This window comes from Heloderma suspectum, chromosome 4 (assembly GCF_057233095.1).
Source record: "Heloderma suspectum isolate Gila_16-S chromosome 4, 16-S_ref, whole genome shotgun sequence".
Classification (NCBI taxonomy): Eukaryota; Metazoa; Chordata; class Lepidosauria; order Squamata; family Helodermatidae; genus Heloderma; species Heloderma suspectum.
In genome coordinates this window covers 146,977,575-147,004,173 of record NC_139461.1, presented here as the reverse complement: position 1 = coordinate 147,004,173, position 26,599 = coordinate 146,977,575, and the positions used below count along the sequence as shown (strand labels likewise).

Below are 26,599 nucleotides of genomic sequence, written 5' to 3'. Positions count from 1 at the left end.
GCAGACGGGAGCAAGTAAGTGCTCCATTTCGCACACCTTTCGTGGGGTGGGGGTGGCAGGGACTTCGTCCCACGCGCCTTTTGTGGGGTGGGGGGGCAGGGGCTTTGTTCCACGATGGATTTCGGGGGGCCAAATGCACTGGCATTCGGCTTCACCGAGGTCCGTTGCGGAATTCTCTGACATCCCTAGCCATATCCTACCTTGCCCTGTGCTTCCCCACTGTCTGCCCAACAAAAGCAGGGTAGCCCAAACAGCTTCTTTCAGAGTGCAAGGCACAGTTTCAACTCAGCCAGAATTGCAGGCACCCAGGGCAGTCTTTGCAGCCCTGGGCCCCACAGCGAAGAACCCTAGGCATATATAAGGAAAGGAGAACCAGGGACCACTGGCACACAAAGGGGAGCAAAGACCAGTGTGTTTGTAGTGTCTGGTGCAATGAAGTCAGCAGCTGTGAACTGAAGACTTGGTTTCATCAAAGGAAAACAGAGAGTTAACACCTCTGTAGAGAAGCAGGGGGAGCCAAGGGTGAACATGCTTTGCGGGAGGCACTCTCTCTCTCTCTCTCTTGCTCTCTTCCCCAAGTATTATTTCCTCCCACAAAACTGGCTTTTCATCCTTGGCTGGAGGCAGCTCCTGCTGCTGGGAATCCAGCAGGAGCCTGTATCTCTGCCACTACACACTCCACTGCTCCCAGCAAGTAACCAAGACAAACAGCCTCCCCCTCTCCCCACTCCCCACCTGAGAGCCAAGCCCCTGTGCTGGGCAGGAGAGAGAGGCAGAAATATTGGCATATTGGCATGTACAGCCGGATGCTCCGGCCCTGTGGAGGGAGATGCCCTGAGGCTGGAGTTTAGGTAAAAGTCTTTTAATGACTGGGCTAGGGGAAAGAAATACCATGGAAATTAAACCCCACCCGCCTCCCCCTGCTGAAGCACAGCGACACTCCATATTATGCAGAGGGGCTCCTTCACCCGTCACCATAAGCAAGGCAGTTTGGCAACTGCTGTGAATCTATACTTCGTTATATACAACATTATGTCTCATTAAATTCGTTTTCCCACTAACAGTCAAAATGATAATGCTTTATAGGAATTTGACAAATAATAGATTATCAAGAGTTAGTGTAGGAAAGCATAAGATGTGCATGGCATGTGCATGGCAAAGCTAAAATTCTACACATTCTGACTTAAAAACAAACACCTTTCTCTATTTCTTTTTGTAACACCCCACCCCCCACCCCGAATAGAAGAAGAGCCCTGCTGGATCAAACCAAAAACCTGTCTAGTCCAGCATTCTGCTCCCAGATTCGCAGGGTCAGCCTGGGGGGGGGGGGGGATGGGACAATGCCGCACGGGCCATTTCCTCCACCCCTGCACATGCTGCTTGCGTGACACCTAATTACCCACATCGCAGGTTCCCGTGTCGTCCAAATGTGGCGTGGTGGGGGTGGCTTCTAACCCACCCCACAACCCCTGCAACAACCCCCACTAAGCACCTGCTTAGAACCGCTGAACAGAAAGTGGAATGGAGGCATCTAACTCTGAAGATGGCATTGTCGAAATCACATGGAAGCTGCTCTAGCACGAGGATGAGGACACAGCAGGTCCCAGTGCCCACCTCCATCAGGGATCCACTGGACCATGCTATTTCTCATCAACACCAACCAAACTCAATTAGTTCAATGTGCCATAACAAGCAGTTTGCAAATGTGTCTAAGCAGGACCAGGGGGCTATGAGACGCTACAAAGCTGCTACCCAGGGTAAAATAATCCAAAATGTACCAAAGTTTTAATGTGCATGAAGGGAGCTACACAGTACTGTAATATCACTTCTTTTTCTGCATCTCCTCCTCTCTTCAAATCTTGTAGGATATTTAGTCACAGGCTTCATTTCTCTCACACATTCAAATAGAGTTTACTCTCTTGGTTTGAACAGGGACGGGTACGTGGCTGGAATTAAACACTCATTTCTATTTGGTGCACAGAAGGAATTTGAGGCACATTAAAAAGATACTTTGCGTTTAAAGGGTCGAGTCTCCAAGGACATTTGTATCTCAGCTGGCAGTGCTACAGGCTATGTATCATTTCAGCGGCATCTTCAATGGGGATTATAATCTGAATTGAAGTGGAAATATCTGAGGCAATGAAGCTGTCAGCAGTCTAAGATTAAGGAATTAAAACAGCAGCAAAGCAGGATAGGATTTATTCTACATGTATTTGAAAAAAGGCTCAGTACACTGTGAGATTCCATAAAGGTGCGGAGAAAGGCAAGAACAATGATCCCTTCAATATTAAAAGGACGGCACTATGAAAATCAGCCACACCAGATGTAAATCGCCCTAAACTGAAAAAGGCAATGAATGAGTCACGGCAGGTTTGGCTGAACTAAATCAAGAAAGCAATGAAAATGACATGGGGCATAAAGAGCAGCTGGAGCAGCACAGATAACACTTCTCCCACCTGAATCAAGATGGGAAAGGAGCCCCATCCCTCCTACCAACCCCACCTGCTTCAATAACATTTAGGAATGTGCATTCAATGCGGTCAGTGGCAAGATACTAAGAGACCATTTCTAGCTTAGTAGGAGAGAGACTCAACTGGGATTCCTTCTCAGTACCTGCATTAAATCCAAAGGAGGACAGCGTTATAACCTTGGAGACTGTCTTTAAACTGCGGTTTCTCAGCGTTTAAGAAAAAGAGGGCACATGCATAAGCAGCAAGGTCAATTGCTCCTGTTGAGAGGGTCCAAGGTCTCAGCTCAGAATACAGCAACACCATCTACTGCTAGTTCCATCAACTTGATTGCACCCCAGTGCCCCCTCCAGCACTGTAGAGCCCACTCCACTCCTTGGTATACTGGGGAGCTGCGGTCAGGGAAACAGGCTGGGTGTCGGCTAGAGCATAAATGGCGCAAGACTCGAAGCAAAGATGACCGAGCACACTCGAGAGCACATCATCGTGCCTATTGCTTGGCGGTGCTGGCAGCAAAGAAGGCTTATTTGGCTGCCTCCATTGCATCCTCAAGTAACTGTCCAGCAGAACTCTTCCAGGCTTTTAACGCCCTCCCCAGCAAATGGGGCCCTGGCCCTTTTGAGGCCCCACTGTGACCTTTTTGCATCACACTTTGAGGACAAAATCGCTTGTCTCTGCAGTGAACTTGATGCTGTTATCGCAGTTCCAGTCGAAGTGTCTGATGCCACCATCTGCTTGATTTTGTGGAATCGGTTCCAGTTCCTGCAGCCTGATGATGTGGACAAAGTGCTTGCAGTAATGCAGCCAACCACGTGCCCTCTCGATCCCTGCCCCTCCTGGCTTATAAAAGCTAGCCGAGGGGGTATGACTGGGCGGGTTAGGGAGTGATAAATGCTCCCCTGCGGGAAGGGGCGATCCCTGCTGTCCTTAAGGAGGCAGGAGTGTGGCCACTCTGGAAGAAGCCTGCTCTGGACCCAACAGTATTAGGCAACTACCGCCCAGGCGCAAATACCCCTTTCTTAGGGAAGGTACTGGAGAGGGTCGTGGCAGAGCAACTGCAGGTGCTCTTGGAGGATACTGGTTATCTAGACCCAGCCCAGTCTGGGTTCCGATCTGGTTACGGGACTGAATCAACCTTGGTCACCCTAATGGAGACCTTTATGGAGAAAGGGTCAGGGGGAGCGCAACAGGGTCAGGGGGAGGCGACTCTGTTAATTCTGCTTGGTATCTCATCAGCTTTTGATACCATCAACCATGGTATTCTCCTGGATCGACTCCATGGGATGGGTATCGGAAGCACTGTGTTACAGTGGTTCTGGTCCTACCTATGGGGCCAATTTCAGAGAGTAACATTGGGTTATACTGAGTAACATTCCTTGGTCCCTTGGCAATTGAGCTATGGGGAGCCACAGGGTACCATCTTGTCCCCAATGTTGTTTAATATCTATATGAAGCCGCTGGGAGCGGTCATTAGGGGATTTGGAGCTAAATGCCATCAGTATGCTGATGAGACACAGCTCTGTCTCCCTGTAACATCTGAATTAGAAGAGGCTGTGCAAGTCCTGGATCAGTTTCTAGACTCAGTAATGGGCTGGGTGAGGGCCACTAAACTGAAGCTGAACCCTGGCAAGATGGAAGCCATGTGGGTGAGTGGTTCCCGGATCTAGGAGAGAGGCACATTGCCTGTTCTGGACGGGGCTGCACTCCCTCTAAAAGATCAGGTTTGTAGTCTGGGGGTACTCCTAGATCCATCGCTGTTGGCCCAAGTGGCTGCAGCGGCTCGGAGTGCCTTTTACCAGCTTCGACTGGTTCGCCAGCTACGGCCTCTCCTGGACAGGGATAGCTTGGCCACGGTGGTACAGGCATTACTAACCTCAAGACTGAATTACTGCAATGCACTCCATGTGGGGTTACCCTTGAGGCTGGTCCGGAAGCTGGAGCTAGTGCAGAATGCAGCAGCTTGGCTGTTGTCAGGAGCTGCCCCTTTTCAGCAAGCAACTCCTTTGCTGAGGGAACTGCACTGGCTGCCTATTTACTACCAGGCCAGGTTTGTTTCAGTACTAGTGAACAAAGCCCTAAACAACTTGGGACCAGGATACCTGAGAAAGTGTTTTCTCCTTTACCAACCTGCCTGGTCACTGAGGTCATCGGAGGGCATGTTCCTGGTGGTTCTACATGGACACATGGCCTGGCTGGAGTCACCTGGAGAAGAGCCTTCAGTGTGGTGGCCCCCTTCCTGTGGAACTCCCTGCCTTTGAAGGTCAGGCAGGTGCCAACGTTGTGTTGCTTTTGGCGCCTCCGGAAGACACTGTTATTTTGAGAGGCCTTCCTTGAGCAACCAGCCATGGTTTATTAAGTACAGAATCTGTTTCTTTTAAAATGCTTTGTTTTAATATGGTGTTTTATTATTTTATCTTGTTCACTGCTCGAAATCTTTTGACGTGGAGTGGTATATAAATATTGTAAATAAATAAATACATAAATAAATTATGATCTCCCTATTTTCTATTTTTCCACATTAGTATGACCCTACTGAATCCTCATCTATCCAATCTCATCTATCTATATGACTGAGGGGGGCTGGAGGGGAGAACTGAACCTTCATCTTTCTAAGTAATCTATGGGAGATATAACAAATAAGGAGGAAATTTCAGCAAGCTCAGAGTGCAAACAGCTCCATGCTCAGATATACAAGTTATAATAAACGCCTATGGTCCCTGAAAGATAATATACACTAGCTCAACCTACAAGAATCTCTCTCTCTCTCTCTCACTCACACACACACTAACCATTTTATAGACGGAAGAACAATGCCCAAAGAAACCCATGCAGGATTTTTATCAGTTTATTAACAGAAAAAAATATACCCAGCAGAATGTCTCTCATGCACAGAAGGCCACACACAGCACGAAGTGAGAAGCAAGCAGAACTCATATAGGGAAAGAGGCAGCCGCAGGCAAGGCCAAGAGATGCAGGATTCTAAAAGAAACATTCAACTTCATGCTCTTCATAATAAATGAAGAGGTTTTTTAAAAAGAAGAAATCTTGAAAATGGGTTTACTCCAAAGTATTCTAAGGAGATTGGGAGAAGGGGTGCTGCTAATTTAAAGTCCTTTATTTGATATTCAGGTTTACCACCATACTGGCAAATATGATGCTATCTTTGCAGGCAGGAGGATACTAGTGATGGCAGGGCATAGCCAGCCCCACGCAGGAAGAATGTGGAATTGCTTCCCAACTCCTACAGTCAACTTCGACCAAGACATTTAGATATAAATTCTCTGTAAAGTCTTCCAAGGGGTGTTCAAGCATCACCAGGGCAGAAACAATAGCCATCCAGAGGAAAGTTCATGGCTAATCAGTGGCTCTTCTTGGTTGATCCAAAACCAGAGAAACCCATCACAGCTGCCATTTCATCATCCTCCTCAAATGCCAAGTCTTCCTCAGCCCTCCTCTTCTTCTCCCTCTGTTTTTCCTTTTTGTAGGCTTTGGCCTTTTCCTCCTGCAACAAAGGGAAATAACTGCCAAATGAATCAAGCTGGCTTGCACAACCAAAGTCCTAGAAAGGGAAGACAGAACCTCAGAAATCAGGCGACAGAGACAACATTCTTTCTGGTCTGAAGAACAAACAATGGGTGAAAGAGAAATGGTTGGCTCCTTTGGTTGGTCCCAGAGGAGCAGCGGAAAGGCAGCAGCCCAAAGACACACACACAAAGTGACATGTGAAGGATATGATTGTACAAGCACGTCCAGCAACTGGCAGCACCTGCTATTAAACAAATGCCAAAGACTTCATCAGAAATTAACGGCAATGGAAATGTACCTTTGCTTTTAAAGCAGCGGACATGGATTCTGTACGGAAGCCCGGTTCCAACAACTGTGGTGCTGAACGATAGTGACAGACAACGTCAGTATCTGATGGCTGCTGGAGCAGCCGAGTGACAGCTGCTCAGAACATAAGCTGTGTTCCGAGTGGCTTGGGGGGGGGGGGGTGGCATCAAAGGGTTTCTACAGCTCTAATCAAAATGTTTCGTTCTGTGAGATCACAAACCCTGGAATGGTGCCAGACTTGTGTTGGGGGGATGCAGAAGTGTGACTCCAGCTACTAACTCCTTGGCAGCTGCTGGCTTAAAGGACTCTCTTGTTTGCACAACCCTCCCAACACACAGAGGCGTCACAGGCATCACAGAGCTCTTTTATGGCAGCCATCTGCAAATATTGAGAGATCAAAATCATGGCTTGATTTGTGAAATGGAAAAATTCCCATTAGATGGAATTTCAGAAAATCAGCATCTGCACGCCACATATGACATCGCAGTTTCATTTTTTTCCAAAATGGCAAGTAAACAGTTGTTCTCACCTAAAGGCAAACTGCCAGTATATTTGGGGCAGGGGAGAAAGAGAGCAAGAGTTGGGGAAGCTTCATCAAAGATTTCACCAAAACCAGATGTATCAAAGGAATTCTGGGATTGCTGGGAGGGGGGAGGAACTGTACGAGATGCGCAGACTGCATCCCCTACAGAAGCGGGTCTGTCATGTCGACTCAAGTCACACATTTGTGGAGGGTTGGGAAGGATCTGCCTCTGTTCTTTGTTGGGACCTACAGGGAGGGCTGCACACACTGCTAAAGGTTAAAATTCTGTGCAAAAAAATTGAGCAAATATGCATGTATTAATTAATGAGTTAAATGATTTATCTGACTTCCTGGAGGGACAAAAATCTATGGATGGCACTGAAGCCTCTCCTATAACTACTGGAAATTCTCCTCAGACCCCCCGCCCCTTTAAGTGCAAAGAGATATTAAAGAAATGGATCTTGCCTCTGGTGGAGAGGGAAAACAGTTTACCTCCCCTGACCTCATCCATCCAGCTACTGAAGGACTGAGAAATCATTCTAAATGTTACCGCATTTTGTTTTCAGTACAGAAAGAAGTGGCCAGAAAGCTACACTTCCACGTGCACAGGATAAAACACACTGGAAATTCCTCATAAATAACCTCATGAGGTTGCTGCACATAAAATGAACTACAATAGGAAATATCTTTAATGCCACCTGCAGGCCAGAACTCCGCTGAAGAGACCAACACAAGGAAACATTTTCCTAAGCACTCAAGAGCAGCAAGGCTAGGGGCAATTTCAGGAGAGCAGATAAGCTAATATTTTCTCCAAGATCCAATTCCATCTGGGATCACAGACAGACAGCATTTCAGAGATGCTGGAATAGTGGGAAAGGAAATTGTCAGACGTATATTTTTTAACATGCAAATTTTCTCTTTTTAGCAATCTAATCATGACAGAAAGTCCAGCAAATTTAGGTGTTATTCTTCTCCAGTCATGCCTAATTGTTTCAGTTCTGGGCAACACTTCACCTCTTCTCTGAGCTCCTTCATCCTCTCCTCAAAGTCATAATCCTTCTGCTTCTCCTCCATTTTTTTCTTGTTCACTTCAAAGCGTTTCTTCACTTGATCCAGTGTGGAGCGCTCCACCCTCATGGACATACCTAGGTTCCTTTGATCTAGAAAAGGTGGGAACCAACAAGATTGTTCAGTGTACCCTCAGAAACCCCGCCAGTATATCAGCAGCCAAACAAACCCTTGTTCTGTCTGGGAGCCCAGTATCACATTTCTCTGGATACTTAGATTCATCTCATCCTAGCATCTCTCTTCACAACAGACCTAACTCCAGACTGCATGTTAGAAATTATTTCTATCCTTGCATTACTGTAGCAAAGAACTGGGAAAATGCTGTTTTTGCCATTCTCTTGAATGGCAAAGAACAAAACAAAAAAAAAACATGCCCAGCCATGTTTTTGTACAGGCAGGTAATGCTTACTCCAAAGGTTAATTTGAGAGACAGTTAATTTTAAAGCGAGAGGCTATCATGATCTCCAAGCTCTTAATTAATAGTCTATTCAGTGCTGGAGGTCTTGATTGGCTCAGCAAGAAAGAAGTGGTCTAACTATCTTCAGTTCTCCCTCCCTTTCTGATTACCTGCACTGTCACCCAACCAATATCCAACTATGCATAGCAAATTAGGTTTGTGTCCATATGGCTGGTGCTCATAAACTTCAAGACTGACTCTAAGACCTGGATCACACAATCACTGCAGTCCTCTGTTGCTTATTTAAGTCACGATGGGGTGTGGTGCACAGCAACGGCCACTGTGACTATTCAAGCTGCAGCAGGCGCTCGCCATGGTTTATCATGATGTCCGAACCTGGCGAGAGTGGGTTCTTGGCATGGCTAACAAATCACCCACAACCCATTGGCTGTTTTAGGGTTGTGAGTGGTTTGTTAACCATGCCAACAACCCACCCTGCATTGAGTTTGACTGTCACAATAAGCTGCAGTGCCTTCCCACTGCAACTTGAATTTTCACAATAGCCAACAGCACATGCTGAAACCCACCATGACTTAAATAAGTCACAGTGGGCTGTGGCGATTGTGTAAACTGGCTCTTAGCCTCCAGCATTTGTGACAACATCCTTTCTAAGTGTGCAAAAGGGATTTCCATAAAAAGATGCATCTCAGAACACTCTGGGTGATCACGTTGGTGAAATCTGTATGCTGCATGCCTGAAGTGGGACGAGACCAAATCTGCCTGCTGGACTTAGAAATTGGTAATAAATGACTCACACTCTACCTGATTCTTCCATCAATACCTGGCAGAGTTTAATTAACCTAGCATGCACCATATCACATCTAGACATGAGGTGCAATCAGTGAAGGCCTGGAGCAGGGCCTTCTTGGTTATCTTTCTTTTGTTAACTGTTTTGGTTTCCATACTGAAGGGAAACATTTCTACAAAAATAGATCAACCTTGAGTCTGCAACTGTAATGACATCTGACTAACATAAACAGCTGCTATGGACATAAGATCTGTGTTTGCCTCTTTCTTACTGAACATGGGGGCTTCTTCTGCATATTTTGGAAGTACTGAAAGATCTGTGTGGGTACTAAGTGGCAGAGCCTTGAATAACTAAGAAGTACAGCATCATCACACTTAGGGAGCAATCCTACGACCACTAGTCAAAGCCTAGGCGGCCATAGGATACGTGAGTCTCCAGGAACCGACCTTGAAGCGCTCCGAGGTCGGTTCCCAGAGAACCGACCTCCCCCCGTTCCGCGCTGCCCTGCAGGCAGCGTAGAATGGCCTCGTGCTCTGCACTCGGAAGAGGAGCACGGAGCAGCCAAAACAGGGCGTTCCAGGGCGGGGAAGGTGGAAATGCCGGTACGACACATCCTATGTGTCGTCCAGCAGCCTCCTCCCCCGCTCCACCTTCCCATGGTACACAGCTGAAATCGGCTGTCTAGCCACAAATGCAGGGCAGGAGAAGTGCAGAGGGAATGATCCCCTCTGTGCTTCTCCTGCCCTGCACTGGATAGGCGAGTTCGGAGGCGGCTGTCTATCCCCACAGGATTGCGCCCGTAAAGATTTATTTGGGGTTTGGGGGGAGGGGGAAGGGAGACAACACAACATTTAATCTGAATGAGTATACATTAAAAAACTAGCAGTCAGGGCCAAAACGCTTGAGAGCTGCAAGAGTTCACATGTCAATACATGGTGCCCAAAAGCCAAGTATGCCTCTGCCCTCAGGCTGAATTTATTCAGCCATACCGACTATATCCATAAATACGAAGGATGCCTAAGCACAATTTATGACCTGGCGGGCAGGGGGTCACTCTCTCAATGAAGTTACCACAAATTATGTGATTTAGAATCAAAAGAAGCTACTTTGAAATTTGAACAATACCATACCCTTATACTCAGGAAATACAATCCGTCATATTATCCATGATACGTTTATCATATTTATTTATATCCCAATTTAGAGATACAAATAACATTACAATGAAACAATTTCAAATTGTAACAAGTCACCAGGATTCTTCCCACAGTGCAGTTGGTAGTTTGCCCTCTGGTGGGGAGAGGCCAGTCCAACTGGAGCAGGCTAAGGTCTTCTAGTTGCTTGACTATCAGACAGGGTGATCAAAAAGACTTGATACGACAGAAGTTCAGATACTGTTTCCATATTTTAGACCTGCACCATGTGGCATTCCTAACCTCTGAGCTTTGATGCTTGCCTGTACCCAAGTTACAGTCTGGCAAAAAGAGTAGAAGCTTCTGTCTATATTAATAGAAGCAAATATTGTATCTCCATCAGAGTACTGGTGTAGGGGGAAAACACAGAGAAACACTGCAGCCCTTCTATGAGACTTTGTGAACACTGCTCCTAGCTCCTCTCGCTACCTGTAAAGATGAACACACAACAATGTGCTCAGGAGTCCACCAAGGATTCAAGCTTCTATGATGAAGAAAGATTGAACCTGTCAGGACTGGGCCCAGGCTCTCTGCAGTGGCTGTGGAAGTCAGAGTGGACTCAGAGTCAGATGAAGAACAGTGTGAAGGGGTGGGGGTGGAACCTGAGCCTCAAGGAGACAAAGACAGAGAAGAATCTTCCCAGGTGCAGTCAAATCAGTTGGATCAAAGCCCAACCATAATCTCTCCTTCTGTGGGAGCACAGCAACTCATGGGGGCGGGGGGAAGGTGGGCATGACAGTCACAAGGATCAGACACAGGGTCAAGAAAAAGGAGCAGTGTAGGGAAGTAAGGCGTTCTACAAAGTTGGCCCATCACAGGAGGTCTCTAGGGGAAGAAGTCCTGAAGGCAGGACTGAGAAAGCCTTCCAGGTTCTGTGCTGCAGACTGGTATCAGATTTGCAACAACTTTCTCTTCTACTGTTGTGCATCCCTACGAACACGCTGGGAGGGTTTGAGACTTGACACTACCCCATCAGTGATACATCACCCCATCCCCTCACATGGCCTGCCTCAAGTCTCATTTTGATTCATCTGCAGTTGGTTTATCTGCATCTACTACAAAATCAAAACTGAGGAAGATTTGAGAGCACAGGGCCAGGGAAATACCTGGAGTATTCTGAGGAGTACTAATGACATACTGACTGGGTTCAGATGATCAGCGGAGGAGGAGAAGCCACCATGACTTCTTTTCCCTGCTCCGTGCATGCGGCTCCTCCGCCCTAAATTATCCTCACCATGGCACGGGTTGCCATATTCTCTGAACCCGGCAAGGTGCATGGCGGAGGTGACATCCAAACCACCCCATAACCACCCTCCCCACAACCCAAGCCATGGGTTGTGGGGAGGTTTGGAAGCCATCCCTGCCGTGCACCTCGCTGGGTTTGGAAGACACAGCAACCCATACTGCAGCGAGGGTCATTAGAGAAATGGTGGGCATGCGAGCATCATGTGCAGGGTGGGGAAAAGAAGCCACCATGGCTTCTTTTTCCTACTGATCATCTGAACCTGGCTATTCACATCTTATCGGTTCTCTTGGAATGTCATATCCACATCGAACAGGAGGTATTGAAAACTCATGGGAAAGTTCTTAAAGAGATAAGGAACATCTGTTCATCCTCTGGCATATCTCAGTGAAAAATGAGCAGCATGGAATGAGCACTTGGCCGGTCCCACAGAACCAAAGGCTGCTGAAAGACCAACAGATTCGTTTCTCTGTTGACTAAAACTGCAAGTGACATCTCATTTCTATACCCAGGTTGAATCTGATTGACAAAAAAAAGAGGTCAGTTATCCTTACGTTTTTTGCCATTGATATGATCCAAGAAATTGATGGAATCTTTCACTACACAATCACAGACGTTACAATAATACCTGGAGGAGAAAAAAGGACATTGGTTTCCAGTGAGAAATGAGAGTCATTCTACCTGAAGTTTCCAGTTTCTCTTTCATATCCATTTAAGATTGGAATCAAACACAAGGGCAGTCTAGTCAATATTGTATCAGACAGGCTTCACCTGCCGGGTGCCACTGAAATTTCTTTCCCTTGGATTCATAAGCTATTAGAGCTGGAAAATGGATCAGATTAGGATTAGCAGGGGTAGGCAACCTGGTGCCCTCCAGAGGCTGAGTACAACTCCCATAATTCCCAGCCACCAAGGCCAAAGGTCGGGGATTAACCAGTAGCTAGACTAGGGAGCACAGTGGGCCATCCATCTCCAGGAGCAGCCATCAACTTTTAAACTCTGATGAAGACCTTCCCCACAGAAGCAGGAACAAGGATAAGTTTCCAATGCACATCATTTTCAATGTTCCATTTTCCACTGGGGGATGGGGGGGTGCTTTGTGAAGCAGTGCCAGTAACAACTTGGGAGCAGGTCAGATAACCTCGGGTGATTGGAACATAAAGATGAATGAGCTGGAGAGTGGAGCTCTGAACTGCACAACTTTAAGAGCCGCAGGTCACTCCCCCGCTCTTACTCTACAGACCTGCGCACACTATAAAGCCCCTACAGACACCTACGATCAGGTATGTTTCCTTGAGGGCTGCAAACTGGAGCCCAGTACAAAAGTGGTCTATTCACTGAGGTGTTCAGCTAAAAAACAAACCAACCAACAGCTGAGTGGAAAAAAATGTTAGCCTTGTCCCTTGTTTTTCTGGCAATGCTCCCAAAAGCAAAAAAAAACCCAACCAGCACATTTTTTCTGGTCAGTTGGCAATGTTTGTTCCCTTCCTCCACCTTATCAATTCACTGGACATGAAGGCCCGCTGCCAACAGATGTGGAGAAGCAGGTTACCCAAGTTTAATAAAAACCTACAGCATTTGCTAAGACCTTGAAAAATGCTGCCCTTTTGATGGCTGAGGTGCAGCTATTGTCACTGATGAGCTACAAGAACTAGAAACAGGACCCCCCAGAGCAGATCTGGGGAAGGATGGGGAGTATGTAGGGAGGAGGAGCAGGGAGGGAAACTCCCACTGGACAAGGGGAAGTCTGCTCATGCTATATTGCATTTGCCATCTGACTAGCAACACCGCTGACTTGTCTGGGCTCACTTTCAAACTCTTAGTACTCATCCACCTGGCCACAGCCTCCAGACACAGAATTGATTGATTGATTGATTGCATTTATACCCCACCTTTTTCCCCCTTGCAAGGAACCCAAGGCGGCTTACGTTATCCTCCTCCTCTCCATTTTATCCTCACAACAACAACCCTGGGAGGTGAGTTGGGCTGAGAGTCTGTGACTGGCCCAAAATCACCCAGTGAGCTTCCATGGCCGAGTGGGGACTAGAACCCGGATCTCCCAGCTCCTAGTCCAACACTCTTGCCACTACACCACACTGGCTCTCATTAGGAATGAGATAGCAGCACCTGCATGTTTATCTGCTGTACCCTCTCTACTAAACAGGCATATGAATTAGTACTGCAAAAGTGCGAGACAACTTACCCTCCCATCTCAGACTGAGGAGTTGTTTTGGTAATAACAATGGTTTTCCCCAGTTTGGATTCCAGGTCCACCTTGTAGTCTCGGTGTCGAAGAAGCTCACGCTTGACAGGTTGTACTGGTTTGCCTAAAATATAACCAAGAAGAGTTCTTTTAAAACGCTTTGGTTTAAACTGGGAATTTAATAGTATCATTTCAACTGCAACAATTTTATTTTTCCTTGAATGGCCAAAGGAGGCTTCTCAAGAACTCCGTGTTTCCCAACTTATTTTTAATTCCCCAGTTTGTAAAAGTAGATGAACAATTTCCTTTAACTTTTTTTCTGAATAGGAGTAAGAGAATTAGGGAAGAAATGAAGTCGTTACAGAGTTGTTTTGGAAGGATGAGGAACAGAAGGTAAAGTGGCCTGTACTTTTCCTCTGCAATTTTGCCCACTGCATCTCCTCATTCTACAAATCGACCTGGTGGTTCTTGATGGAATAAAGCAGTACCATCCCTTAGTCAGCATGCTACTAACCATCTTTCTTTTCTCTCTCCTCCGTGAGTCGTTTCTCGGCAAGCTTCTCATATTCATCCTTGTCCCACTTCCGGCGGAAGTCCAGGTTTTTAGCCTACAAGCCAAAGAAAAATGGAGGACCAACATTCAGTTCAGCAAAACAGGGAAGCTCTAGTCCTGGAAAGATCAGGGCCTACTGGCTCAGTTTGCACACACTGGCAATCCAGGGTTTCTTTAAACTCTAGGTTACCATGAGTGAGCCAGCAGGCTAGTGCACATGGCTCCATCACGCTAACTTGGCTCAGGCAGTCAGGGAAGAGACAAGCCAGAGTTCCTGGTTCAGACACAACGCTAACGAAGCCAAAGACAGAGCATCCCCAGCTTGTTTAGCTGCTCCCACTGGCAGAAGGAGCCAAGCGGGAATGATTGAACCATGTGCACTAGCCTGCTGGCTCACTCACGGTAACCCAAGGTTGCTGTTATGTGCAAATCAGCCACTGGTTGTGTAGGTTGCTTGCAATAAACAGGGTACTCAGTTTCACTCACAAATGCTCCTACATGAGAAAGGCCATGATCAAGCAATACTTATGCAGGAAGATTAAACTTCAGCTATATTAAACCACCAGATGGAAGCTTTTTAAAGTCACAGCACTGATGAAGGCTGCAATCCAAAACACCCTCCCTAGGGAGTAAACCCCACTGAACACAGTGGGACTTACTTGCAATTAATCATGTATAGAATTGCACTGTAAGTCTCATGAACAGCTTAATTTTAAAATGTTCTTATGTTTCCTATATGATTGTTTTACAAATAAAGGCCATGACTTTACTCCCAAGTGACTAAAATAAATGCCATCACATGGAGACTGCTAAAAAGGGTGCTTCCACACAGAGGGCTCCTAGCACTCACACTCAAAAGGAACTATGCAGCTATTCAGTCTTTTTTCTTCTGAACAGATTTTTTCTGATAAAGAAAAAGATGGAAGAAGGGGTGGGAAAACATGGAGGGGCTGGCTACAAATGGAAGGTGTAATCATCTGGACCTCCTGTAAAATTCGATGAATGGGGCAGTGCCATTGCCCAGTAAAAGCCTTGCCTGGAAGCACTCCAAGAAAGCTGGCATTGCTTATTCAATGCTCATTGCAGCCAATTAAAGGCAGCAGGCATCTGACGAGCACACAAGAATTCGTGTAGATACAGGAGGCAGGAAAGCACAACCATGATGCAAATCTGTGAAGAGGGAGTAATTCCCAAGTTTTAAAACAAACAAACCAGCACTATGCCTGAGGAGGTTTAAACTATGAGAAAGTAAAGACCACTTGGTTGGAAGTGAAACTTTTTAGTTTAGAAAACAAAGCAAAAAACAGTGGCACATGATAGAGATTTATAACATTTTGCATGGTGTGGCGAAAGCAGAAGCTAAGCAAGGTCAGCCCTGGTTAGTCCTTGGATGGGAGACCGCCTGGGAATCAGGCTTCCTGCACTGAGCAGGGGGTTGGACTCAATGGTCTTATAGGCCCCTTCCAACCCTATGATTCTATGATACTTTCTATGAACTCTAGAGCTCTTGCTTATTCAATGCTAACTACAGCAAATAAGGGCATTGGGCTTCTGATAAGCACACAGAAACTTGAGTGGATCCAGGAAACAGGCAGGCACATGCAACCAGGGTATAAATCCCATGAAATTAGAGTGTTATCACCAAGTAAAGCACTCTTAGTGAAATGGCTGGGTAACAGATTCAGGGCGGACAAAAGAAAGAACAGCTTCACGCAACACGGCTTGGAACCAGGCTATCGGAAAGACCACCTTTTCCCATGCGAGCCAGCCCAGACTTTAAGAACTTCAGGGCAGGCCCTCCTCCCAGTCAGAGGCACATCTGGTGGGCCGCAAGAGGGGGACTTCTCTCTCAGTGGTCACTCCCAGGCTCTGGAACTCCCTGCCGAGGGAGGGCAGGTGGGCCCCCTCTCTGTTGTCCTTCCACCAGCAGGCAAAGACGCTTCTTTTCAGCCAGGTATCTGGCATATAAGCTTGTTGCTGAAAGGGAGTTTAATTGACTGATGTTATTTATTTCTTTTACTGTTGTGTTTTTAATTTATTTATTTTGATGTCATGTTTTAATTTTTTGTTTTTAATCTGGATTTTATTGTTAGCCTCCTTGGGTACCATTTCTGGATAGGACGGCAGGATATAAATTCAATAAATATACAAATACGTAACTAACTTACAGAATCCACGGCCTCAAGATATTGTGATAGCCGCTGGCTTAGATGGCATTAAAAAAGGATTAGCCAAATTCATGGAGAATAAATCTGTCAATGGCTATTAGCCAGGGCAGCTCAATGGAACCTCCAGATTCTGAGGCAGCGTGCCTATGAATATCAGTTGCTGGGGGAAAGTGTTGCCTTTATGTCCTGCTTCTGGACTTCCCAGAAGCATCTGTCTGCCCACTGTTAGAAAGGATGTGAGATTAGTTGGACCTTTGGTCTGGTTCAGCAGTTCTCTTCTTATGATCATATAAGGACTGGAACATGGCAGATTTATGAAAAGCGAGATCTGCAGACTGTGCCTTGAGTTCTGCAAAGGACACAGCCAAGGAAACAACGCCCTCCCCAAGTAACAGAGTTCACTAGTCCAGTAAGACATGCATTCCACACAACAACACATGGCATGTCACAGCAACACATGGCATGTGAGGAAACTCTAGGGCAGATTTGCCTCTTGATACAAAAACGGGGTTAGGGCGGGGGTAAAAATCAGCACGTGTGCCTTGTCAGTGAGTGCATAAAGCCAGGGTTTGTATCACAGAAAAAGCAATGTAAACATTTCCAATTGTATTTTATGGTCCCAGGTGCTTTCAAATACCCAGATAAACTGCAAAAGAGCAGAGGCACCACTTCAGTGATGGGCAAGATTTAGTAATATCCAAAGATCTACTCTTGGTCGCATTCAAGGTTAAATGTATTTTAAGAGCATGAGTTACAATTACTTTCTGCCTTTTTAACGCTCATAACTATAGCAATGTCATCAGCACATGACGAATAGGCACCAGTTTGGGAAGTAAGGAATTGGGGCCTTTGGCATGCTTACCTATTACATGGGGCCAGTTAATTCACAATAGCCGTCCAATACATAGAACCAGCTATGTGGTCCTCAAGCATAATTTCAGGTCTTTCATACAGGAATGCCTCCCAGGATGTCTTCATGGGTCAGCCCTCTATCTGGCTTAAGCTAGCCTCTTCACTCTGCCCTTCATGCACCAAACAACAAAGAGCAAAGGAGCATGGAGTGGGATGTTCTTAGGCAGCAATTCCCTGGCTCTGAAAACGCATCTCTCTGGAGGTCCATCAAAATAATTCTGGACTTCTAATTAAGTGAGCATTGGATGGCTGAAGATAATATGGGTAGTTTAGTTGTAGCTTTTATTTTATTTTTAAGTGGAGAGGAGGAACAGTTTTCACATTTCTCATGTTTTTAATCTGCTTTCAAAAATACCCATTTTATGCCTGTTTTAAATTACTGTCGCTGCCCAGAGCATTCAGGAAAGAGAAGAGCTTCATATTTAAATTATGTTCAGTTTTACATTTTTAAATTGTTACTAAGCCTGAGCCTAAGGGATAGTTACAATGAGAAACCTAAAATAAAATCAGTCAAGCATTTCTACACAAGAATTTTAATTTTAGTGTTTCTTCTTACTTTTTTTTTTTCCCTTTCCCAGATACAAGCCCTGGATTTCAGTGTGCGCCTGGAGATTCCAGCAAGACATCTTCTCTGCTTGCTCCAATATTGCACCCCAACCCTGCAAGGTCTATCCAGACACAGAATGAGGTTTCCATTCATGGATTTCTGTTCTGAATCCACACACCCATACATGCAGAATAGAGCTGTGGAGGGGAGGATCCAATACAGTAAGGAGAGAATGAACCCCCTACTCCATTCTCCTTTTGTTTTCCCCTCAACTTCTATGAGCAGTGCATAGGATCGCAACCAAATTACACTCAGTTACACAGGGGTAAGCTGGCCACTGACTTGCCAGGACAACAGCACTTCCATGTCAGACACTTCATGTTATAGACAAATGAGCAAGTTGTTATGGCTAATTTTACCTTGAAATTACATGATGCACCAAAGGTAGGTAAGCAGGTATATTGACATTTATGACACAGCAACAGCTAGACCATGTCGCACCATACATTAATCCAGTTGCAAATGAAGAATTCTTACATCAGTGACTTATTCCCAATAAGATGAACGAATGGTCTTAAAAAGAGGGCAGCCATTCAACAGATCTCAGGAACCTGAATAAGTCTTCTAGGTCAACATCGTCACCCAGAATTGAGGCTAAGTTTGGAACAGGGAACTGAGTGTGCAGAAAGGCCTGCTGTGCGCTTCAGAGCTGTAGGCACTCCAATAACACTTGTCTAATAATGAGGGGAACTACAGGGCCTGCATATGGGTGGGGAGGCATCACAAGGTGGATTTAAGTACCTCAACACCCTCTCATGTCATCTTTTCTCTTATTTAGCCCATGCATGATCTCACCACAATCCCAAAAAAACAAACAAGCAACAAAAGCCTCATTTAAAGGAAGTGCAGCCCTAGAGGCAAAGTTTCCTCCCACTCTCACCCCCTGCAATTCTCAAAATGGAATCACTGCAAATAACTACAGTTAGGAATCTAAAAGAGCCCCGGAGATAGGTTGAAACCTTGGTTCATTTATTGCCAGAGTCTGTTAAGCAGTTTAAACATGTCATGACTAAGCTCATTAGCCACTTCTCCAGGTAAAAGGAGATTTCCAAGGCAGAAATTATCATTTCGGGGGAGAGTATTTTCCAGATTCAACCACACTGAAGCAGCATTATCACAAATCAAAGTTAGCCTGTGCCTGGAGACGAGGCAATTTACTAGCTGCTTCACTTTTCTCCTAGATAATAAAAAGAAACTCTAGCCTTCTGAAGATCTTTTAGCCATGTCCCTAGGCCAGGCAGAGAGAAATGAATCGAACTCAACTTCTGATCTTGCTGTAATAAGGCCTAGCTTGTAATTCCAAATAAACTTTTCCAGTGTGATCAAATGAGGGGGTTGCTGGAAGCCCCAACATCTTTTAACAAGTGCTTAGTATCTACAGTGAATCTTTCCCCAAGAGATGACATAAGCTAAGGAGGGGAAAGCACCTCAGGCCCCAACGTTCTTCACAGGCACAAAAAGGCAAGAAATATTCAGCTTCATAGAACAAGTTGCAGTCAAAGCTGCCAACAGAAAAGAATTTCTAATCCAAGACCTTTGTTCTTATCAGTTGCACAAGAGCATTTATCCAAACAAAAAGCACAAGTGTTTGCATAAACAAGAGCACTATTGATATTAAAGTCAAACTAAGAGGAAGAAAAAGCAAGTTTGAATGTTCAGGGCTGGGGAGGCAGCAACGCGTCTCTTCCAATCCTAAAGTAGAGGACAGCATTTCAGTCTCCAGCAGCAAATTAAAGTGGATTAATTTGACGTCTGAGCTGGGCATGCACAGCAATCCAAAGCTTTTGGCTACTGGTACAAAGGCAGGTCTACCAGTCCCGAACTCTGCTTTCGTACTAACCCGAGAGTTTAAAAAAAAAAAGGGGGAGGGGGCAAGTGATGCAATTTTATAATTGATAACTTGACTAGAGGTTGAGAGGAGAGAGGTGAGGTCCGGGCTAACCCATGCCTTGGCTGCCTTGGAAGGGACTTAGATAACACAGGGACAAGATATAGTCAGGTTAGCTGGATGAATTTATCTCTGGTTATTTTGTTACCCTGTTGCCCATATGGATTTTTGTGTTGTGTGTGTGAGTGTATCCATTCAGATTTTAAAACTTTTTTCTGTTAACATTTTTCTTCAGTAATACTTTAAACTTAGTAGTTTAAAGTGTTGTGGTCTTTTTTCTTTTTGTATATATCCCGTGTCAACAGCCATCCTCCATACTACCTAAAGTAAATACCTGAGACGCAGAGAGTTTTAAGGCTAGTTTGGTGGAGGCAGCCAGAGGAATAAAGATTTCTACCTGGTGGGGGTTCTCTATTTTGCCTTCCACTCATGGAACAGGGTGTGGTGTCCATCGCAGTTGCCATGTTGACAATGCTTTACTTTTCTCCCTCCACAGCAAAGTAAAATCTAGAGCCATCACTGCTGCCTACCATGCTGGTCTCTTGCACGTTGCTAAGAGCATCAGCCCAGTGTTTTCCCTGCCTTCCTTTTGTCAGGGTTCATGACATTAGAGCAATACGACAATGGGACCAATTACCTGGGGAGGTGGTGGGCTCGCCCACACTGGAGGCCTTCAAGACGAGGCTGGACAGCCATCTGGCAGGGATGCTCTGACTTGGATTCCTGCATTGAGCAGGGGGTTGGACTCGATGGCCTTGTAAGCCCCTTCCAACCCTACTATTCTATGATTCTATGATCATTCAGACACACATCCATCCTCCACTCCCTCCCATCTGGGCCTTACTTCCAGACCCAGACTATGTCTGTGTATCTTTGTGTGCAGAATGGGAAATTGTACCAGGGGCAGCCTCCCCCACAACATAGTGTTATAATGCTGGGCGAAGCTACACCTAGTGGAATCTCCCCTTCTATCTTAAAAGTAGAGAAGCCACCCCAGTATATGGGCCGGGTAGACCGACCTCCCTTAGCTTCCTGGCCTACAATCCTCTTTCAAAGCTCCCTTACCAGTCCACTCCCTTGCTGCCACCAGCTCAAGCTACAGCCAAATAAGAGGCTGGTTAATTCAAATGTGCAATTCAGCGCTGTGCCTGCCTGTCTGACTCTGACCCCGTTGCCGATTCTTTATCATATAATACAGATCATACTGCTCTGACAGGAGAAGCCACAACTTGTAGAATACACCTTTTGTATTGTTAAGACTGTACTCTTCCTGGGTCTGTCAACTACGCCTGCCAACTTTTTGCTGGCCCTCCTGCTATTCATTTAGCAGCAGCGTAACATAGGATTCAAACACCACTCAACTGACTACCTCCTCTTTGACTCCAGTCAATCATTGCCAAATATTTCATGACACCAAGAATGTCACTATGTAGGTGGCAGCTGATGTTTTTTATTTCATTACTAGCAAATGGCCCCAGCTCTGCATGGGTTGGAATAGCCCTTAGTTTGATACAGCGAAGCCTTCAAGCAAATGTACACATCTGTCAGCGTTGGACACATTGTGCCTGCCCTGAGTGACGCCATGCCTGCTGGCACCCCTAGGCATGGCCCCTGCCATACATCGTCTCTAGAGGCGCTGAGGGAGGGGTCTGTCTACTCCATTCCCCCGAGTGGTGGCTGCCCCCACAGTAGGGGTTGGGGAAGAAGCCATATAACTGTCTCCTAGCCTACTAATCTCTCCTGACCTCAAACTATATTGACAGCAAAGCTATGTACTGGTTAGGGATATCTGCCCACAGTGACTCACAATGTTACTGCAGGATTCAACCATATGGACATTTCACCTAGGAAAAAGAAACCGAATGCAGTTAGAAGATGGGCAATACTTGCCTCAGCAATACTACAAGCAAAAAGGATCTTGGAATTGTTGTCGATCACAAGCTGAATATGAGCCAACAATGTGATGTGGCTGCAAAAAAGGCCAATGCTATCTTGGGCTGCATTAATAGAAGCATAGCTTCCAAATCCCGGGAAGTACTAGTTCCCCTCTCCTCAGCACTGGTTAGGCCTCATCTGGAGTACTGTGTCCCGTTCCAGGCACCACACTTTAAGAAGGATGCAGACAAGCTGGAGAGGGTTCAGAGGAGGGCAACAAAGATGTTCAGGGGACTGGAAACAAAGCCCTATGAAGAGAGATGGAAAGAACTGGGCATGTTTAGCATTGAGAAGAGAAGAGTGAGGGGAGATATGATAGCGCTCTTCAAGTACTTGAAAGGTTGTCACAGAGAGGAAGGTCAGGATCTCTTCTCGATCATCCCAGAATGCAGGACACGGAATAATGGGCTCAAGTTACAGGAAGCCAGATTCCGGCTGAACATCAGGAATAACTTCCTGACTGTTAGAGCAATACGGCAATGCAACCAATTACCTAGGGAGCTGGTGGGCTCTCCCACACTGGAGGCATTCAAGACGAAGCTGGACAGCCATCTGTCAGGATGCATTGACTTAGATTCCTGCATTGAGCAGGGGGTTGGACTCGATGGTCTTGTAGGCCCCTTCCAACCCTACTATTCTATGACATATTAAAATTAAGGCATTTAAAAAACAAAATAATCCAGAAGTGCACACTCCTAGGGTCCCCTTAGTATGCATGCCAAGTTTCAGGTCTCTAGGTTCCATGGTCTTGGCACTGTGGTGCTGATGGATAGATGCATGCCCCTATTATTATTATAGATGGTGTCACTTCTTAGAAAGGGAAGGAGTGAGCACTGCTTGCCCTCTTGTCCTTGACTACTACTCTTGTCCTCAACTGTTTCTATTACTTTGCTTTATTTCTATTTTAATTTCTTTTTAATTTTAAAAATTTAGCTGCTGGTTAACCCCTTCATTCCAGAATAAAAAACCAAAGACAAAAATTGTTCAATGAAATGTTCAGTTATAGAAGCCTGTTAAAATGTATAATTACAGTTTTTATAAAAGTTGAATCGCACTGTTTCACAATGTTAACTAATTGTTCTTGTAATTACCCTAAGTATATATTTGCTGTTCTAATACTGAGAATGCTTTAATAATATGTGACCATTATTGCAAAAATTGTTGCAGTGTATCCCCAGCCTCTCACAGAATTTGGAGCCCTCAACAGTAGCACTCCTAAAAGTTGTATTGTTATTTAGGACTCATAAGGGGCAAGGAATTTTGTTTAAACTATAGACAAGAGTGACATGGTTCGCACATAAAGAGAAGGCACCATGGGTGAATTTTCCCACAGGGCTTGTTGTGGCGGTGACCACCATTTTGAATATCTGGGGTGTGGCAGGGGGCACAGCAGCTTCTTGTTACATGCATCCCAGAGAGTGTAGGTTGTTGAGGTGGATAACAAGCCACTCAGAACCCATAGGCTGTTTTAAGGTTGTGGGTGGCTTGTCAACCACCCCAAAACCCCACCCTCGCTGGGTTTGCATGTAACAAGAACCTGCACACACACACCCCGCAGCACCCTGAATATTCAAAATGGCCTTGCAACAACAGGGCCTGTGGGGAAATTCACCTGCGGTGGCTTCTCATTACATATGAAACCATAGAGGCTCTGTCTTATGACCAGCACCCATGACAGTTTGAGGTTCACAGCACAATCCATGACTCCTCAGAAATAAGTTCCACTGAGTTCAATGGGGTTTACTCCCAGGTAATTGGGCATGGGATTGTAGCCTTAGTATGGGAATACAAGACAATGCACACTGGACAATTTTGTCTTCTCCCTTTCCAGTGTTCCTCGTTTCTGCAGAAATTGTTTTGGAGCTCATTGCAGTCTACTTGGCATTTCACCATCCTGAATAATTTGGTGTCATCCACAGACTTAGGTAGTTCATAGCTCACTCCTAACTTAAATTATTTTCGAACAAGTTACAGATGCGTGCACTCTCTACCCAGTTTAACGCCATGCCCTCATTCTCTAAGATACCCGTGCACTCCATTTTTTTTAATATACTAATATGATACAGTACAGATCAGTGCAAACTTTGCATACCTGTAGCAGGAGATTTCCTCAAACTAATGCAGTTTCAGTTGTTCATACAGTTCCTAAGATGTCGAATAAGCAGTACTTACACATGCAAAAACATTTTTTACGAAAACACAGCACTCCTGTGCCCTGCTCTTGTGGGTCCAGTGTGCCCATCAGGATTCCTACACAAAGTAAAGCACTTGCTGGTACTAAAGTGGGTGACTGTGTCTTTGGCCATGTGAAACTGTAAGCGTATCAGAATCCTGGGGAATCTTGAACTGTGGTGGAAATACGTTTACTGAATATCATCTCACTTAATACAGCAGCAATTCCACTTAAATGGAAGCCAGTAATTTACATGAATGCCCATTTCAGAGCCCTGAAAACATCTTTGACAAAAGAACATTTACAAACTTAAATGAAAATCATAGGTGTAGGGAACTCTGCAGAACACATGTTTATCAGTTCTTGATGTGCCCAACATTTCCAAGAACACCAGCAATGTTAGGCATATGCATCCATTTCATACACACTTGGCAGTCCAATCTTATGCAGAGTTAGGCTACCTAAACTCAGATTTCAGGCTGTGAGCAGCATCCAACATTGGTGCTCCACTTATGCCATTGATGTAGCACTAGCGGAAGCAACCCCTAGCACAACGCCAATTATGCTAGGGGACCTGTCACATCAGCATACACTGTTGCTATTGCACTAGAGGTTGCTTAGACAAGCACTATGTCAACGGCAAGTGAGCAGCAGCATTGGATACTGCCCTGTGAGTCCACTGGTCAGTGGTCCATCTAATGATTAAAGTGGTGCATCCCTTTGTATTCAAGAACCAAGACACAAGTGAGCACACATTCTTATTCTCCACAGCAGCCCCAGGTTTCGGCTAGAAATTAGAAAAAGGAAAACCATGTGTAAGCAGGAACGAGAGTGACTGCCATGAAGTGCCATGGCCAAAGAGCTCCAAAAACTGTAGGGTGCACAACACTGTACAACACAGTCTCAAATACCATTACAAAGGCTTTCTAGGAGCTCAGAGGGATACCAGCCTAAGACAGAATGAGGCTACTCCCGAGCTTCACTTGCCTTCTGGACGATACTGAACTTTAAACTTTACAAGTTTAAGATATGGTGATTTAGTATTATGTTTGCAGCCCAAGTGAGCACAAAACTTGGAACTTCCTTTAAGGTTCCACAGGACTCTCAGTTGTTTTTGCTGTAACAGACCAATAAGTCTACCCCTCCAAAATTTGTCATGACTTTAAAATATAATCCTAAAACCTTTATTTTTGAGTCCTAGAGAGTAGCTGTGTTGGTCTATTGCAACAACAAAGAGTCTTGTGGCATCTTAAAGACTAACAAATTTATTCTAACATAAGCTTTCATGGGCTGTAGTCCACTGCATGGAGTATTATGGACTCTGTAATAAACCAAGCTACCAAGTCAGTCCCCATATCTACTCTGGAAACACTATTACAGGACATAATAAGGACTGGGTTCACATGAGGTGGGTTGCAGCACATGCTGGGTGGCCTTTGAATATTTATGCTTACCCAGAAACCATGGGCTGTTTTAGGGTTGTGGTGGGTGGTTTGTTAACCATGCCAGCAATCCACCCTCATCATCATATGACATGACAAGCCACGAACACAGCTTGAATATTCAAAGTGGGCGCCCACCCATTGTGGCTTAAATAAATAAGCCATGGAGGACTGCTTGATTGTACAAATGGCCCAATGTCATCCACAATATTAGGAACAGTCACTTGCTCATCTTCCAATGTAATATATATACCATCTTCTGCCAGCAAAACCTTTCTGCATTCTACACAGGACAAACAGGCCAGTCTGATTGGAAAAGAATGGACACAAATCTGACACTGGAAATGGTAATATTCCAAAAGTAGTGGGAGACAATTCAGCCTCCCAGAACACTCTATCACAGATCTTAAAGTGGCCATTGTGGAGCAAAGGAACTTCAAAGGGAGATCACAATTCATTGCCAGTTTTAATTCTATCGCCAGAAACTTATTTATTTTTATTTACTTAAAATTATTTGGGAGCTGCCTCTAAGGGGTAATGAATCGGGATACTGGATTTTTATCACACTACATGTGTTAATTAGCCTAGTGCCAGGATGTTTGCGTTCTCAGCAGCAACTGTTTCGTGAACGGCCTCTGTTAATGTGACTGTCACCATCAGGACTTCCTGCATCGAACCCTCCTTCTGACCTCACTGTTTCCAATTCTCTTTCCCGCCTTCCCTCACCATATGTACTGTATAACCCCCCCCGCCCACACACACACACACACACAGTAACTCCATGCATCTGATGAAGTGGAAAGCGCGAAAGCGCATGCCAGAATGAAGTCGGTAGTCTTTGAGGGGCCACAAGACTCTTTGCTGCATTTCTGAGTAAGCGCGGATAAGCTCGAGCGGCACACGAAGATGTTAAGGAGCCCGGCGGGTCCGGCCGCGGCGTAATCTGCCGACCACTGCGGCCAAGAAGGCGAGACCCTTATCCGCCCCACCGAGTATGTGGCGCGTCCCTGATCTCTGCAAGGGACGCCGCGGGGCGATTCCCCCGGAGCGGCTGCCGCCCATTTCCCGAGACGTCACAATTCCTCGGCACAGAAGGCAGAACAGAAGGAGCCGCTCCCGCCGCCTCTCCCGAGCAAGCCCAGCACCTACCCCGCTGCCCGACGCCATCTTGCCTGGGAAGCGCTCCG

General features: G+C 45.7%; 1 protein-coding gene across 1 annotated transcript; it reads right to left on the bottom strand.

Annotated features, from left to right (window-relative positions):
• Positions 1-5,297: 5,297 nt before the first annotated feature.
• ZMAT2 (zinc finger matrin-type 2) lies at positions 5,298-26,598 on the bottom strand. Its single transcript, XM_084850914.1, has 6 exons — positions 26,562-26,598; positions 14,249-14,342; positions 13,735-13,858; positions 12,086-12,159; positions 7,837-7,982; positions 5,298-5,970 (listed from the first exon to the last, which is right to left on the bottom strand). The coding sequence occupies exons 1-6, from the start codon at positions 26,577-26,579 to the stop codon at positions 5,827-5,829; spliced, it is 600 nt and encodes a 199-aa protein (XP_084707040.1). The 5' UTR covers positions 26,580-26,598; the 3' UTR covers positions 5,298-5,826.
• Between the last annotated feature and the right edge of the window lies 1 nt (position 26,599).